The following is a 14,201-nucleotide window of genomic DNA, read 5'->3' on the forward strand; positions in this document are numbered from 1 at the left end:
ATTATGGATTCAAAAGAGGCTTAGTCCTAGCAGTTGGGAGTTGAGCTACAGAGAGCAACAAGGCCAGGAAACCCAGATAAGTACCCCTTCCAGCAGAGTCACTGAAATCCAGGGGGCAGAGGATAATGTGAGGTCAATGGAGGAAGAAAAAGGACATCAGGGTCCTCCAGTACCAGAGATGTGAGTTGCTTTAGACACATGTAATCCCTATATGTGTCTCACTACTAGTGTATTATTTTATCTGTACTCACTCTTCTCATTGATGTGGTTTTTGTGGTAGAGTGCTCTCAGGATTATGGGGGAATATTTTATAATTGCCATTCCTTCTTAATAAGTGCCTTTGCTTTGAGCTAATTGTGTCTACTGGCTGACTATTAAAAGTGAGCCCACTGGTGGGAACTCAAGTTATAGTTTTAAGAATGTAGGCTTACAGTAAAATCTTAGAAACCAAGATAGCAGTAACTCCCTTGAGGAGCCAACCTGTAAGCTTGTGAGTGTAAGGTTGAGCAGAGGAAAGGTATCCCACAGGGGTTGTTAGATATATTTGGAATTTCTTTTTGGGAATTGACTTCAGAGCATGTGTCAAGGACTTGTACTCAAGGCAATTTAATTTTTTTTTTAATTTTTAGGCAATTGGGGTTAAGTGACTTGCCCAGGGTCACACAACTAGTAAGTGACAAGTGTTTGGTCTGAGGCCGAATTTGAACTCAGGTCCTCCTGACTCCAGGACTGGGGCTTTATCCACTGTGCCACCTAGCTGCCCTGCAATTTAACTTTTTAAGGGGGGATTTGACTTCTGAAAACACACAAAGGCATTCAGAGCCATTTATGCTTTCAGGTTGTTGATCCAGCAATGTAAGTAGGACTAATGATGAAAGTTATAGTGAAACACGCTTTAGTTCAATAGCAAGAGAAAAAAAAAACAATAATTATAACTAATCAAAGTGGTCTTCCTGAGGCAGCAGTAAATTCTCCATCACTGGAGGTCTTCAAGCAGTTGTAGAGAATACTGATATTTCCAGTAAAAGTAAAAGTAGATTGTTGCTGAGTTCCCTTCAGATTCTATAATTCTGATTCTAGAAACATTTCCATATAGTAAGCACAAAAATAATGTGTAATTTTTGCTTGGAGTCCACCATTTGCAATTAAACACTGTCTCTATGGGCAAAAGGCTTTGGTTCAAATCCCACTTGAAGTGTTTATCACTTAGGTGACCTTGGACAAGTCATTTAACTCCTCTGGATCTCAGTTTCCTCATCTGTAAAATGGGAGGGTTGGAATAGATAGTCTCTAAGGTCCTTTCTAGCTCTACGTCTATGATCCTATTTGGAGAGAGACTTAAAGAAGTCTTGAATTATCCAAGATTACGGAGGTAAAAGTGGCAGAGCAAGGACTAGGTCCCAGGTCTTTTGCCTTGAAATCCAGTGCTCATTTACAATTTTAACACAAATGTGTTTTTACATATATACATACTATATGCATATGTGTATTATATACATATATGTACATTTAAAATATGTATACTATATACAGTATATATTAGGTTAGTTGTCCTTTTTTCTCAAAGAGGACTAAAATGACATCACTATGTTGGGTCAAGATGCAATGTGTCCAACTGTGGCTGATCAGACCAATACGAGTTCAGAAGACTCTACCACAGGTCAGGCACAAATAGTCCATATAAATGTTTGGAGTGGAGATGTCTCTAAATTTACACATCTCACATTTCTTTTGAGCTACTACAATTCTGCTTTGCTCACAGAGCACAGCGCCTTTTTTTATGTAGGTGCGTCATGCTGGGTGGTCCTGTGCTGGTGTCTCCCATGTTTCACAATCAATTCCAAAGTTCCAAAGCACACAGTATATTATATAGCACAGCATATATATGTACTTACATACGTGTGCATGTATACAAAGTATATACAATACACAAGTTTGTTATTGTTGAGTCATTTCAGTCATGTCCAACTCTTCATGATCCCATTTGGAGTTTTCTTGGCAAAGATCCTGGAAGAGTTTTTTATTTCCTTCTTCAGCTCATTTTACAGATGAGGAACTGAGGCAAACAGGGTTAACTGACTTGCCAAGGGTCACACACCTAGGAAGTGTCTGAGGCTGGATTTGAACCCAAGAAGAGTATTCCTGACTCTAGTCTCAGTACTCTATCCACTGCAACACCTAGCTGCCCATATACATATGTACACATACACATACACATGAACACACATACACAGAGTTCCATTTTTTGTCATTGTGTCCCCAGCTTTTAGCACAGTGCTTAGCACAAAAAAGGAACTTAATTAGTGACGGTTGATTGATTATAGTTCAGGGTTGGCAGACTATGGCTTACAGGTCAAATCCTTCTCCCTGCCTGTTTTTCTATGGTTCCTTAGCTTATTTTTTTTGATTTTTAAGTAAAATAGAACTTTATTTAAAGACATAAATACCATTCTTAGCTCAGGGACATACAAAAACAAGCAGCCGGCCATATTTCACCTGTGGGTCATAGTTTGGTGATCCCTGGACCATACAGACACCTCTTTCACATTCTGCATTCTCTATCATTCCTTCACAAATTAATCATATAACTCCTTCTTCCCTTCCCCGTCCTGACTTACTTTCTAAATTTCTTTCCCAATGGATAAATTATATTTTTAAAAATTCAAAATTTAATTTCTACTTCTCTCCCTCAAGATTCCTTGACCATTATCACCTTCTCTTCAATCCCAGATGCTTTTCTCTACATATCTTATTCCCTTATATTCTTTTTTTCTTGGTGCTTCCTTCTTGATTTTCATTCCATCTCAGATAAAAAAAATATTCATTGGTTCACCTACAATTTAGTTGACTGGGAGGTTAATGGAAACTGTAATGATGAACACAATGTAACTGCAACCCAGAGAAGAAGGTATCACTAAGCCAAGACCCCCTGTTCTTCAGACATGTGTTCCTGCCAGCCATGGGGCCATATTCCATTCTTTACACCAACTAAATCCAGGAGATATGAAATGAGGTCAATGACACAGAGCAATTCCAAGAGAGCACTATGATTAATGCTGTGGTTAAAAAAAACAAACAAACACTTTCTCCACAAAGACATATCCAGGAGCCCCAACACAGTTTTCCAACAGAGCAGCTTCAGATTGGGAGCTTGTGTCCTTGAAGAGTCATATAAGACTTTGTTAGAATTCAGACATATAACCAAGGTAAGCTCTGGTTCAACTGAAAGAGCACAAGTTCACTGACTGATCTCTATCAAGGCAAGGGACAGTTCCCTGCCCCTCTTCCCATTTCACCTCCACTCCCAGCGGCACTTAGACTTATCCATAGGATTAAACAGAAACCTAAAATGTTCATGAGGAAAAGCACAACTCCTCTCAAAAAAGAGTAGAGAATGCCTTCCTCTACAGTGAGATTCTCAGGAAGAATTATTGCTAACTGAAGTGGGAAAGTAGAGACTTCCTACATACGTGCATTAAAAAAAAAAGAAAAAAAGATGTCCATGTACATAAAAAGTCCATGCATGTTAAAGCAGAAATATTTTGAGTATCCTTTACTCACAGAGTAAAAATGCAATATTAAGACCATGTACACTGGAAACTAATGAAAAAATCTGCTAGGGAACCTAGTTCACATGTCCAAAAAAAAAAATCTCTATGCAGAAATCTTGCATTAATCCCTGAAAGACACAATCAGGGAAAATGAGACACAGCTGGAAAAACCACGATGCAGATAAGGATGCACATTCAGCATTAGTAGCGAACACAGAAACTTAAGTAGTTTAAAATGCAAAGATTATGGACCAGCTCCTCACTCACTGGAAGTACAAGTCTCACCTGCATTAGATAAACTGACTCTTCCACTAGGCCCAAGTACATTATACGAAACTTTCTCTTTCAGGATATCATTTATCTAGAGTGAAGGGGGGCATTCCACTCTGAATTCCTCAAGAGGAAATGGGCTTTATGTGCATTTTCTTCTCCTGGATCTTTGGTCTAAATTTATCTAATCCATCATTAATATTCCTCAAGTCTTCTTTCATAATTTCTCATTGATTATGTCCCTCTGGTTGCATCTCTGAGAGTGGGAACATATTTGGAAATGAAGATGATTTTAAAACGAAAGAAATCATGGAGGCAGGGAGAAGGACCAACTCTGGATTTAGAGGACCTGGGTTTAAATCCTGCCTGTGATTCTTACTACTTGTGTGAACTTGGGTAAGTCAACAACTCCCTGGTCAGCCTCATTTTCCTCATCTGTAAAATGAAGGTGTTGGATTTGTTGACCTCTGAGGTCCTTTCTATGTCTAGATCAATGATTCAAGTTTTTAAAAGATGGCTCTTCCTTTCCATTATCACCGTTTACCCCTCGAGTCCATGTACATATCAGCTTCTTGTTTAGAATGCTGTAACATTTGCCTTCCAATTTCTCTCTCCTTGTCTTGCTTCTTCCCTCATCTAATTTGTCCTATACATACCTACCAGATAAGTCTTCCTAAGCACTGCTTCGATCATGTCATTCCATTGCGCAGAATCCTTTTGTGTCATCCCATTGACTACTAAATAAAATCTGAGTTTCTCAGTCTGCTGTTCAAAGCTTTCCTTAATCTATCCACTATTTACTTTTCTAGTCTTATCTCAACTTGCCATCTTCTGGAACCCTGTGCTATAGCAAATCAGATGATTCTTTGCCCCTTTCCCACCACTCTGCTTTAGCTCATGCACTCCCAAATACCTAGAAAAGCCTTATCTCAACCTTTCCAAATCCTTCCCATTTTTTACCAGTTCAAAGTTCATCTCATCCGTATTTCCTTTTCTGATCATTTTAGCCCCTTCCTCTGTAAGCCTAAAGCAATAATTACCCATATAGTTCATTTGGTAATTGAGAATTGCCCCGAACATCTGTTCTTTCAATGTCTTGAATTATTATTTACATTGTAATGTTATTTATCTTTTTGTATGTTTGTTTTACCTCCCCAAATGAATGGTAAGGTCCCCTTGGAGACAAGGCATGGGGACACCACAGTTGCTAGCAGAGTATTTTGGCCCTAGTGAATGCCTTATAATTATCTTTTGAAATGATTTGATAAGGGTTGGCTGATGATTTTATAAAAAATCAAGATCTGTATTTATTCATACAAATATATTACATTTTGCCAAATTTTATCCTCTAAATAAAGGTAAAGATGTTTATTTTTCTTTTATTTGCAACACCAAAGATATAAACTGATAGTAGTATTTAGGGGATGCCTACCAAGTAACAAGATTAAGTTCCATGAAATGTCTCATTACTTTTTACATTCCCACCCCTAACTCTCATGACAGTTTGCTATTAGTCTAGCTGCCTCAGAATTATAGGATCACAGATGAAAAGGAAGTTAAGAGGTCCATTTAGTCCACCATCCTCATTATACACATGAGTAAATTAAGGCCCCGTAGTAGTCTGCTTAAGATGCTTACAGATTCACAACTCCTTTCTTTCTACTAGTTTCCACACTTAAACTTCAGAAAAGCATCTGATGATGTTTTAACAGTAGAGCTGATGAGTTTCAAATATCCACATTATTAAGATGAAATTTTGGTCAGTTACTTTCCTCAAAACACAAAAGGATTAAAATAATTCTTTAGGAGAGGATTCAAGGTTCAAATTAATATATCTGGAAGAGTGAAATAATAAATTACTGGGATTTCATTATAAAAGGAATTCAATAAAGGGCAGATTCAAATTGGAGATTATTTCAGGAACTTTAGCATTTTTTTTTGATCTGGTGGGGCTATGTATTTAAATGAAAAGGTTTACTTGGGTTTGAGACACTGTTTTAAATAGGACAAATTTAGGACTACATCACTGATTTATTATCAGGATAGAACAAAAGATACGAGTATAATGAGGTTACAAAGAACGAGGTGGGGAAATATTGAGGTGGAGTTGAAGAGAGACTTGGGGAAAAGTGGGAGGATCAGCATTGCATAGATGGAAGGGACCTCAGAGACCATCTAATCCACTCCTTCATTTTTCTTTTTTTTGTCACTTAACGGGGTTAAGTGACTTGCCCATGGTCACACAGTTAGTGAGTGTTATGTGTCTAAAGCCGAATTTGAACTCAGGTCCTCCAGACTCCAGGGCCAGTGCTCTATCCACTGCACCACCTAGCTGCCCCGTCTTGTTCATTTTCAATATGAGGAAACTGAGGGCCAGGGAAGTTACGTGATTTGCCAAAGATCAGGCAGGTAGTAAAAATCTGAGGCAGGACTGGAACTCAGGGCCTGAGCCACGGTTCTGCTGGGCTAATGGTTTTCATAAGATTTTGTTTCAGTTTCTCGCATTTTCAGCAACCATCAGTTTACAAGTATGGTAAAGTCCATCAGTTTTGGGGTACAAGTGGCCGAAGGAATTAAAGTACCTTTAAGCATACCAAGAATTAAATCTACTATTCTGTTTATGGTAGTGGGGTGTAGTGGACAGAGGGTAAGCCTTAAAATCAGAAAAACTGGGGTTTGAATCCTACTTCTCACCATACTGACTATGATCCTGGGCAAGTAAGTTACTTAACTCTTCAGTATTCTAGGCAATTCCTTAAAACTCTAAGATGCTGGGTGGCACAGTGGATAGAGCACTGGCCCTGGATTCAGGAGGACCTGAGTTCAAATTTGGCCTCAGACACATAACACTTACTAGCTGTGTGACCCTGGGCAAGTCACTTAACCCCATTGCCTAGCCAAAGGAAAAAAAAATTAGCACTAAAACTCTAAGATGCAGAAAAAGTGCACACTTGCACAGTTAGAAGAAGTTGTCTCTCCTAGGAGTTTGTTATACCACTGCAATCACAAGTCTAATGCCTCTCTTTCTCCCCTTCCCTCTCCATATCCCCCTGCCCATTCCTATCCATCTCTGTTCCCCACCTTCCCTCGCTTCTCCATCCTTTTTTCTTTCCCTTTCCCTATACCCCTCCCTTTCTTCTTCCTATCCCCTTTCCTATCCCCCTCTCTATCTCTCTCCTTATTCCTTTCCCATCCCCTCCCTCTTTTGCCTTCTTGCTCTTCTTCTCCCTCTTCTTCTCCCTCTTCTTCTCCTTATTTCATCCCTATCCCCATTCCCATTCTTCTCCCTCTCTTTCTCCCTATCCCATCTTTATCCCTATCCCCATTCTGATTCCCTTAGTGTTTCAATCTAGAATTCTGTAGATCACAGGAAGTAACACCAGCCACCTCATCCACAATCCAAGGCTTACAAGCAGAATCTCCCAAATCCTGTCCTTTCTCTCTTCATCTTTTAGTCACTCAGGAAGTAGCTGGACTAGATGACCTCTAGGGTCCCCGCCAGTTCTGGCACTACAATTCTATCTCAGACCCCAGAGGAAGGCAATAAATATGGGCGGGACCCTTCTGAACTCAGGCTAAGCTAGTTCCTTAGTGGAATTTTCAGCGAGGTGGTCTTCATATTAAGCCCTACCTCAGACAAGATCATTTCTCCACCATTTTATTAACTCTAGAGCAAAGTAAAAAATAATTTTGATTAATAACATTTTGGTATTAATCCAGTTTAATCCACTTAGCAAATGGATTTAAAAAAAAAAAAAACCTCAGACTCTGGTTTAGTCACTATTTCAAATTCTAAGCCAGAATACCTACTTCAATGATTCACTCAGATTCCAAATAAGCTCATTATGAAACAGTTTTATCTACAGCTTAACATAGAATGTATAGAGGGTTGGAATCAGAAAAAAACAAAAACAAAACAACTCTGTGTTCAAACCCTACCTCAGACACTCATCTAGCTGTGTGGCCCTGAGCAAGTCATTTACCTTCTCTGGGTTTCAGTTTTCTCATCTATAAAATAGGGGAAATAATAGCACCCACCTCCAAGGGCTGTGAAGTTCAAAAGAGATAATGTATATAAAGCAATGAATAAATGTTAGTATATGGCTGTCCCACAGCCAGGACCCTGGAGATAGTGTTATATAGGACTCCAGTGCACTTTGAATATATGTAATAAGCATAGTTAATATCAATACAATATTATTAATAACCATGCTAGAGTCATTTAGACTCTTTCTAAATTTCATTTCATTCTTTTTTTTTTCTTTCCTGAACCAGACTAACTACACAGAATCGTTCAGGTTTTCAGTTATTTCCCATTTCAAAAGAATAATTAAGAACTGCTCGAGGAGGAACAGGTCCTCATGGACCGGCTTGCATTTTGAATACTTTTGATAGTCAATTTGAATGCAGAACTGACAACACTTAATTTATTAGGGAGAATTTATAGACTTATATAGGACAACAGACAGCCAATCAATAAAGGATGATAATAACAGCATGTAATATCAAGGAACATTAGGTCTGAGGCATGGTTTGGGGAAAGAAGTGGGCAGTTAGAAAGCCTATTATTTGAGAAAGGTCAGGCTACTGTAGTAAAATGCTCAAACAAATAAAATCACACCTGTGAATCAGAAGAGAATACAAATCACAAAATAAAACTAATTTCTGATTCTCTATGAAAATAAATTCTCAGGGCAAAGATTTGGGTGACTGTAATTTACATAAAGTTATGTGAACAGAAAGCTTATCTTATCCCTGTTAACATCAGTACAGTGATATTAATGTATAAGCAACAATTCCTAGGGCCCAGTTAACTTATTTATTTCTACATCCAAGACCAAAATATTTTAGAAAACAGTAAATAAATCTACTACTAAGAAAGACTTCAAATGTTTGAGGTGAGTCTTGACACATTTCATTTTTATAGATTTCATGAGGTTCTGCTTAGGACTTATTTTTTTAGCGTCATTTGGCTCTAGTGAAGACTGTGAATTTAAAAAAGAAATAAGAGAGACAGAGAATTGCAATAAAAACAAAGCACATCCATGGTGAACCACATACTATCATCTATGTTATGTAAGATAGATATGTTACTGACCAACAACAGATATGCACAACAATTATACCACTGTAATCAAACCTGATAAAGTCATTCCATCACTAAACATGTCTTAAATGCTATGGTATTAGGGGAGATTCAAAGATCGAATAAAACATATCTCCTACTTCCATAGAGCCTACAATCTAATATAGAGACACACAAATAGCTATGATAGAAAATAAAAATGTGTAAATAAAATGCTATCTGCAATTTGGAGTTGGCTATGAATGGGGATCTCTCCTGCCCAAAGGAGAATAGAGAAGTTTTCATAGAAGAGGAAACAGTTGAGCTGGGCTTGATTTCAATAGGTAAAGAAGCATGGAGTGCGTTCAAGGCAGAAAGGCTGGTATAAGGAAAGAAAGTAAAGGGGGAAACCATGGGGTATAAATTGGGGAAGCCAAATAGTCTACTTTATGGAAGTGGATCATGTCATATAAGGCTGGAAAAGTAGTATCAATGTCAAACTTGGGAGGGCTAAAGAGTTTGTATTTTATATTGTAGATTATAGGGAACTATTGAAGGGTTTTGAGCAAAAGGCTGATATAAAACATAAACATGCGTGGGTATAGATATATGTATATCTATATACACAGTACATATATATGTATATATGTGTATAAAGAGAGAGAGAGACAGAGACAGAGAGAGACAGAGACAAAGACAGAGACTAATCTCACAGGACTGGGAAGATGAATTGGTATGGGGAGAGTGTGGAAGGTAAAAAGACCAGTTAAGAGATTACTGCAATAGGACCAGTGTTGGGACAGTGGGAATAGAGAAGGGGAGAGAGATGTAAGAGATCCTGAATAAGTAGAAACAAATGAAAGTAAGACTGTCCAAAAAATAAATCAGGGAACAACTGTTCTTTTTGCAAAAGAACTCAGAAAGGGATTCCTGAGTAAGTTCCTCTTCCACCCTTAAAATGAGAGAATCACATGATCAGAGAATTAAGAGTTGGAAAGGACCTCAGTAGCCACCTAATCCAACCTAAACTCCAGAGGAATCTCTGCTGTAGCATATACAAGCATATATTTAGCTTCTGCTAGAAGATTTCCAACGAGGGTGGAAACCACTACCTCCCAAGACAGCCCATTCTGTTTTTGATCGGCTCTAATTGGTAGAACTTTTGTACTCACATAAGGTCTAAATTTACCTCTAACTTTCCCTCTCTGTAACTTCTACTCATTCTTTCATTTTTGCCCTCTTGGGCTAAAAAGAGTAAGTCTAATCTCCCTTCTACATGACAACCTTCCAAATATTTGACAGCTGTCATGTCCTCATTGAGTTTACTCTTCTCTGGGCTAAACATTCCCTGGTTCTTCCAACTGATTCATATGTGACATGGACTCAGAGCCCCACACCATCTTGGTGACCCTCCTCAGAACACTCTCCAGCTCTTCATTATCCTGCTTGAATCATGTGACCCAGCACTAAACATAATGTTCTATATGTATTCTGTATAGGGACCAGTACTTCCGTATTCCTGGAAGACAGGAGCCCAAGACTGCGTTAGTTTTTAGGGCTGCTACCATCACATTGCTGGCTCACATTGAGTTTGTAGCCTATGAAGACTCTCAAATCAAATTTGTAGACAAATTGCTGTCCAACCATGTCTCTCTTATATATGGTAATTGGGATACTTTTTGTTTGAATCAGAACAATTCAGGTCACTTCCCTATTCGATAGTCTCCAGTGACTCACTATTATCAGTATGGTCAAATATAAATCCCCTTTTTGACTTTCAAAGCCCTCACAAACTGGTTCCCTTCTAGGATTTTTACACTTTACTCTTCTTTCATATATTCTATGATCCAGTCATACTGGCCACCTGGCTGTTCTACAAATAAGACACTTTATCTCCTAACTTTCCATTTTTGCTGATTTTTCCCTATTCCTGGAATGTTCTCCTATTCCTCTTAGCCTCCCTGAGTCTGTTCAAGCTTCAGCAAAAATCCTACCTTTTGCATGGAATCTTTCCTAATTCCTCTTTAATGTTAATGCCTTTCCTCTGAGATTACCTTCCATATATTCTGCCTATATCTTGTTTGTACATAGTTGTTTGCATGTTTTCTCCCCCATTCAACTATGAGCTTCTTGAGACCAGGGACTATTTTTGTCTTTCTTTGTATGCCCAGAGCTTAGAACAGTGCCTGGCACGTAGTAGGTGCTAGAAAATTGCCATTGGCCTCACTTGACTTCTATAGTTTTGGGACAGGTTAACTATACAAAAAATATCCATCAGAAAGACTGTCTTTACCCTCTTGGCAAATATTTATTAAATTGGATTCAAATATTCATATTCCTCTCTTAGAACTTGTACCAAACCTAAGCTTTAATTGACACTAGCAAATTCTCACATCACATTGACTTTATATAAAGAAAAGAGTCTAAGATTACATTTTGATGGCGAATCAAGCTCACCTCCTTGTAATGTATATTCTGTAACTGCTCTGCTAAATGTTCCCAGACCAGCCCCATTATAAGCTGCCACTTGGATTTCATATTGGGTCCAGATGATCAAGTCTTTCACCAGGCAATAGTTAATCTCTGGGCTGGTAATATTCCTGTGCTGGTACTCGCCAGGTAGGCCTGCCAAGCGATACCTACAGGTAGAAAAGAAAAGAACAGCAGGCAAGAACAAATTAGAACAAATATGTGGACTAGTAAAGGGATTTCACTGGAGTTTTATTATTATTGTGCTATCTATTTTATTGGAATTGAACAAAATAAATATTATCTATTTTATTAGAAATGTACAAAGATTGAGGTAAAAAAATTTTTTTAAAATCACTGAAACCAAGAAGCTATCTCCTGGTATCCTTCTTCACTGATAAAAGGATTTATAAACTGATCCCACTAAGATTATATGCTCAAGGCTAAACAAAATTGGTATTTTATCCTGTTTTACAGCTGCAGAAAAATTACAGCTTTTTAAATGTGACTTGTCTAGTAAATACAATGACTTAGTACCAAAAATTCCAGATATGATTTTTATCAGGGTATTGCCATAAATTGCTTTCACTAAAGTTTTCCTATTAGGACTCTGAAATATGGAGCACAAATATAAAAAGAGGCTAACTGTATAGATCCCTTCATATTGGGGTCTAAGCAACCATTTATGTCCCCTTCTAGTGATTTTTAGAGGCAGAGAAGCCCTGGAAATAAGTGTGATTTTGAAAGTGCATGAACTCTTTCAGACTAAGGCATTACTAATTGAAGGAATTGCTTTTCTATTAATTAATTAACCCTTTTAAATAGTTAGCATCTATTTATTAATATTAATAACAACACTTTTGTATAACACTTTAAATCAGTTACAAAGTCCTTTGTATTTGCTATTTTATGATAATAATAATAATAGCTAGCATTTATGTAGTATTTTGCAGAAGGCTTTACAAATATCTCATTTTGGAAATTGAGGTTCAGATAATTTAAGTGATCTGCCCTAGGTTATCAGCTGGAGAAGACAGGCTTCAAACTCAGGTTTCTGAGAAAGTCCAGTGCTTTAAAAAATATTTTAGGGATCTAAATACAGCTGTCTTCCACTTTTACAAAAATGGTCATGGAAACATAAGCCAACAAAATATAGTAAATTAAGAGCCTCTACTTGCAATAAAAAGGGTCTTTATAGGGTTACTTGACAGTAAGGTCTCTCTAGTCCACTTAAAATAATAATATTAATGATAACAATAATAATAGCTAATATTTATATCGTGCTTACCATAGCCAGGCACTGTGCTAAGCACTTTACAGTTATCACCTTATTTGATCTTCACAACAACCCTAGAAGGTAGATTCTATTATTATCTCCATTTTATAGAAGAAGAAAACTGAGGCAAACAGCTTTAAGTGCCTTGCCAGGATCACAAAGCTAGTAAGTGTCTGAGGCTGGATTTGAACTTAGGTCTTTCTGATTCCAGGCCCAGCAATCAATCCACAGTGTCACCTAGTTGCATGATAACAGCATACAGTTTTTGTTGTTTTAGTTTTTCTCAGGGCTATGATTTGATTTATAAAAATTAACTGACACACAACTTTTCAGAATCACAATTATTGTTCAAGAGAGGCACACATGCAGTAAGCGGCAGCATTGCTTAATGTATAAATGGTCAGCCTTAAAGTCAGGAAGACCAAGAAGTTGTGCCTCTGACCCACACTAGTTTATGATCACAGGCAGATTACTTTACCTCTCAGGGCACCAGGCAGCTCTCTAAGATGAGAATTCATTGGTCAGCACTGATGGAGATAACTTCCACACCAGGGAGTTCCCCACACCAATAAAATAACAGGCCAGAAACAAAATCAATAACAAAAAAAGCCACCTGAATTGTAGCTAAAGAACAACTTGATTGTGTAATATCTTAATGTTCTAAAAACCTCACTGCTTTTTTCCAAAAGTACCCAATTTATATCCAGGAAGTTACTTATGTGCCTGGAGAATGTGGCTTGGCATGAGGGAGAGATGGGAAATCACAAGGGGTCATGGTCAGAAGCAAACAGTTAAAGAAGGAGCAGAGACATGATAGACAGACAAGCTTTCTGATGAAATTGAAGATTTTTTTTTTAAAGGCAGTTGGGGTTAAGTGACTTGCCCAGGGTCACACATCTAGTAAGTGTCAAGTGTTTGGCCTGAGGCCGGATTTGAACTTAGGTCCTCCTAGACTTCAGGGCCAGTGCTCTATCCACTGTGCCACCTAGCTGCCCCTGAAATCGAAGATTGGAAACGGAATGAAATGAAGGCTGGAAGAGGGAAGAAGAGAGATGAGATATTTTTCTGGTGTTGACATAGAAAGTCAGGTTTATCTGGGGATATTCTTTCAACCCTTTTTGTTAAGGGGTCTTTACACTTTTTGAGAAATGTTTGCCAGGACAAAATACATTATTAAAAAAAAAAAGCAAGCAGTTCTTCAACGGCATGAGGGTTCAATGAGTCTGTTTGATTTTTTGCCCTCAAGGAAACAAGCTGTACAATGCCTGCTTACAATATGCTAATCAACACAGAAGAAATAAGTAGACCAAATAATGGAGTGACTTGCAAATAAAGCATTATCATTCTGTGACTGGCAAAAATGAAAATATTTTTATTTAATTTGTTGCCCTGTATTTATGCTTCATACTTCATCAGTTTTTGAAACCCACTAGTATGACATTCCGTCATTGGACTAATGGTTGATCCATGTGAAAAAAGCCAAAGCAATTTCCCAAGAGGGTTTGAAGTCCATTTCAACAATATTGACAAGCCTGAAATATGTGGTAAAATGGGAGGCGGGGGGGGGGGG

General features: G+C 37.9%; 1 protein-coding gene across 3 annotated transcripts in view; it reads right to left on the reverse strand.

Annotated features, from left to right (window-relative positions):
- SDK1 (sidekick cell adhesion molecule 1) overlaps nucleotides 1-14,201 on the reverse strand; it is a 1,114,226-nt gene that overhangs the window by 261,673 nt on the left and 838,352 nt on the right. For all 3 annotated transcript variants that reach the window (XM_027874762.1, XM_027874760.1, XM_027874761.1), the window contains exon 18: nucleotides 11,344-11,525. In XM_027874762.1, coding sequence (XP_027730563.1) covers nucleotides 11,344-11,525 — 182 coding nt within the window. The remainder of the gene's footprint in view (nucleotides 1-11,343; nucleotides 11,526-14,201) is intronic.

This window comes from Vombatus ursinus, unplaced genomic scaffold, assembly GCF_900497805.2.
Source record: "Vombatus ursinus unplaced genomic scaffold, bare-nosed wombat genome assembly UNPS02014807.1, whole genome shotgun sequence".
Lineage (NCBI taxonomy): Eukaryota > Metazoa > Chordata > Mammalia > Diprotodontia > Vombatidae > Vombatus > Vombatus ursinus.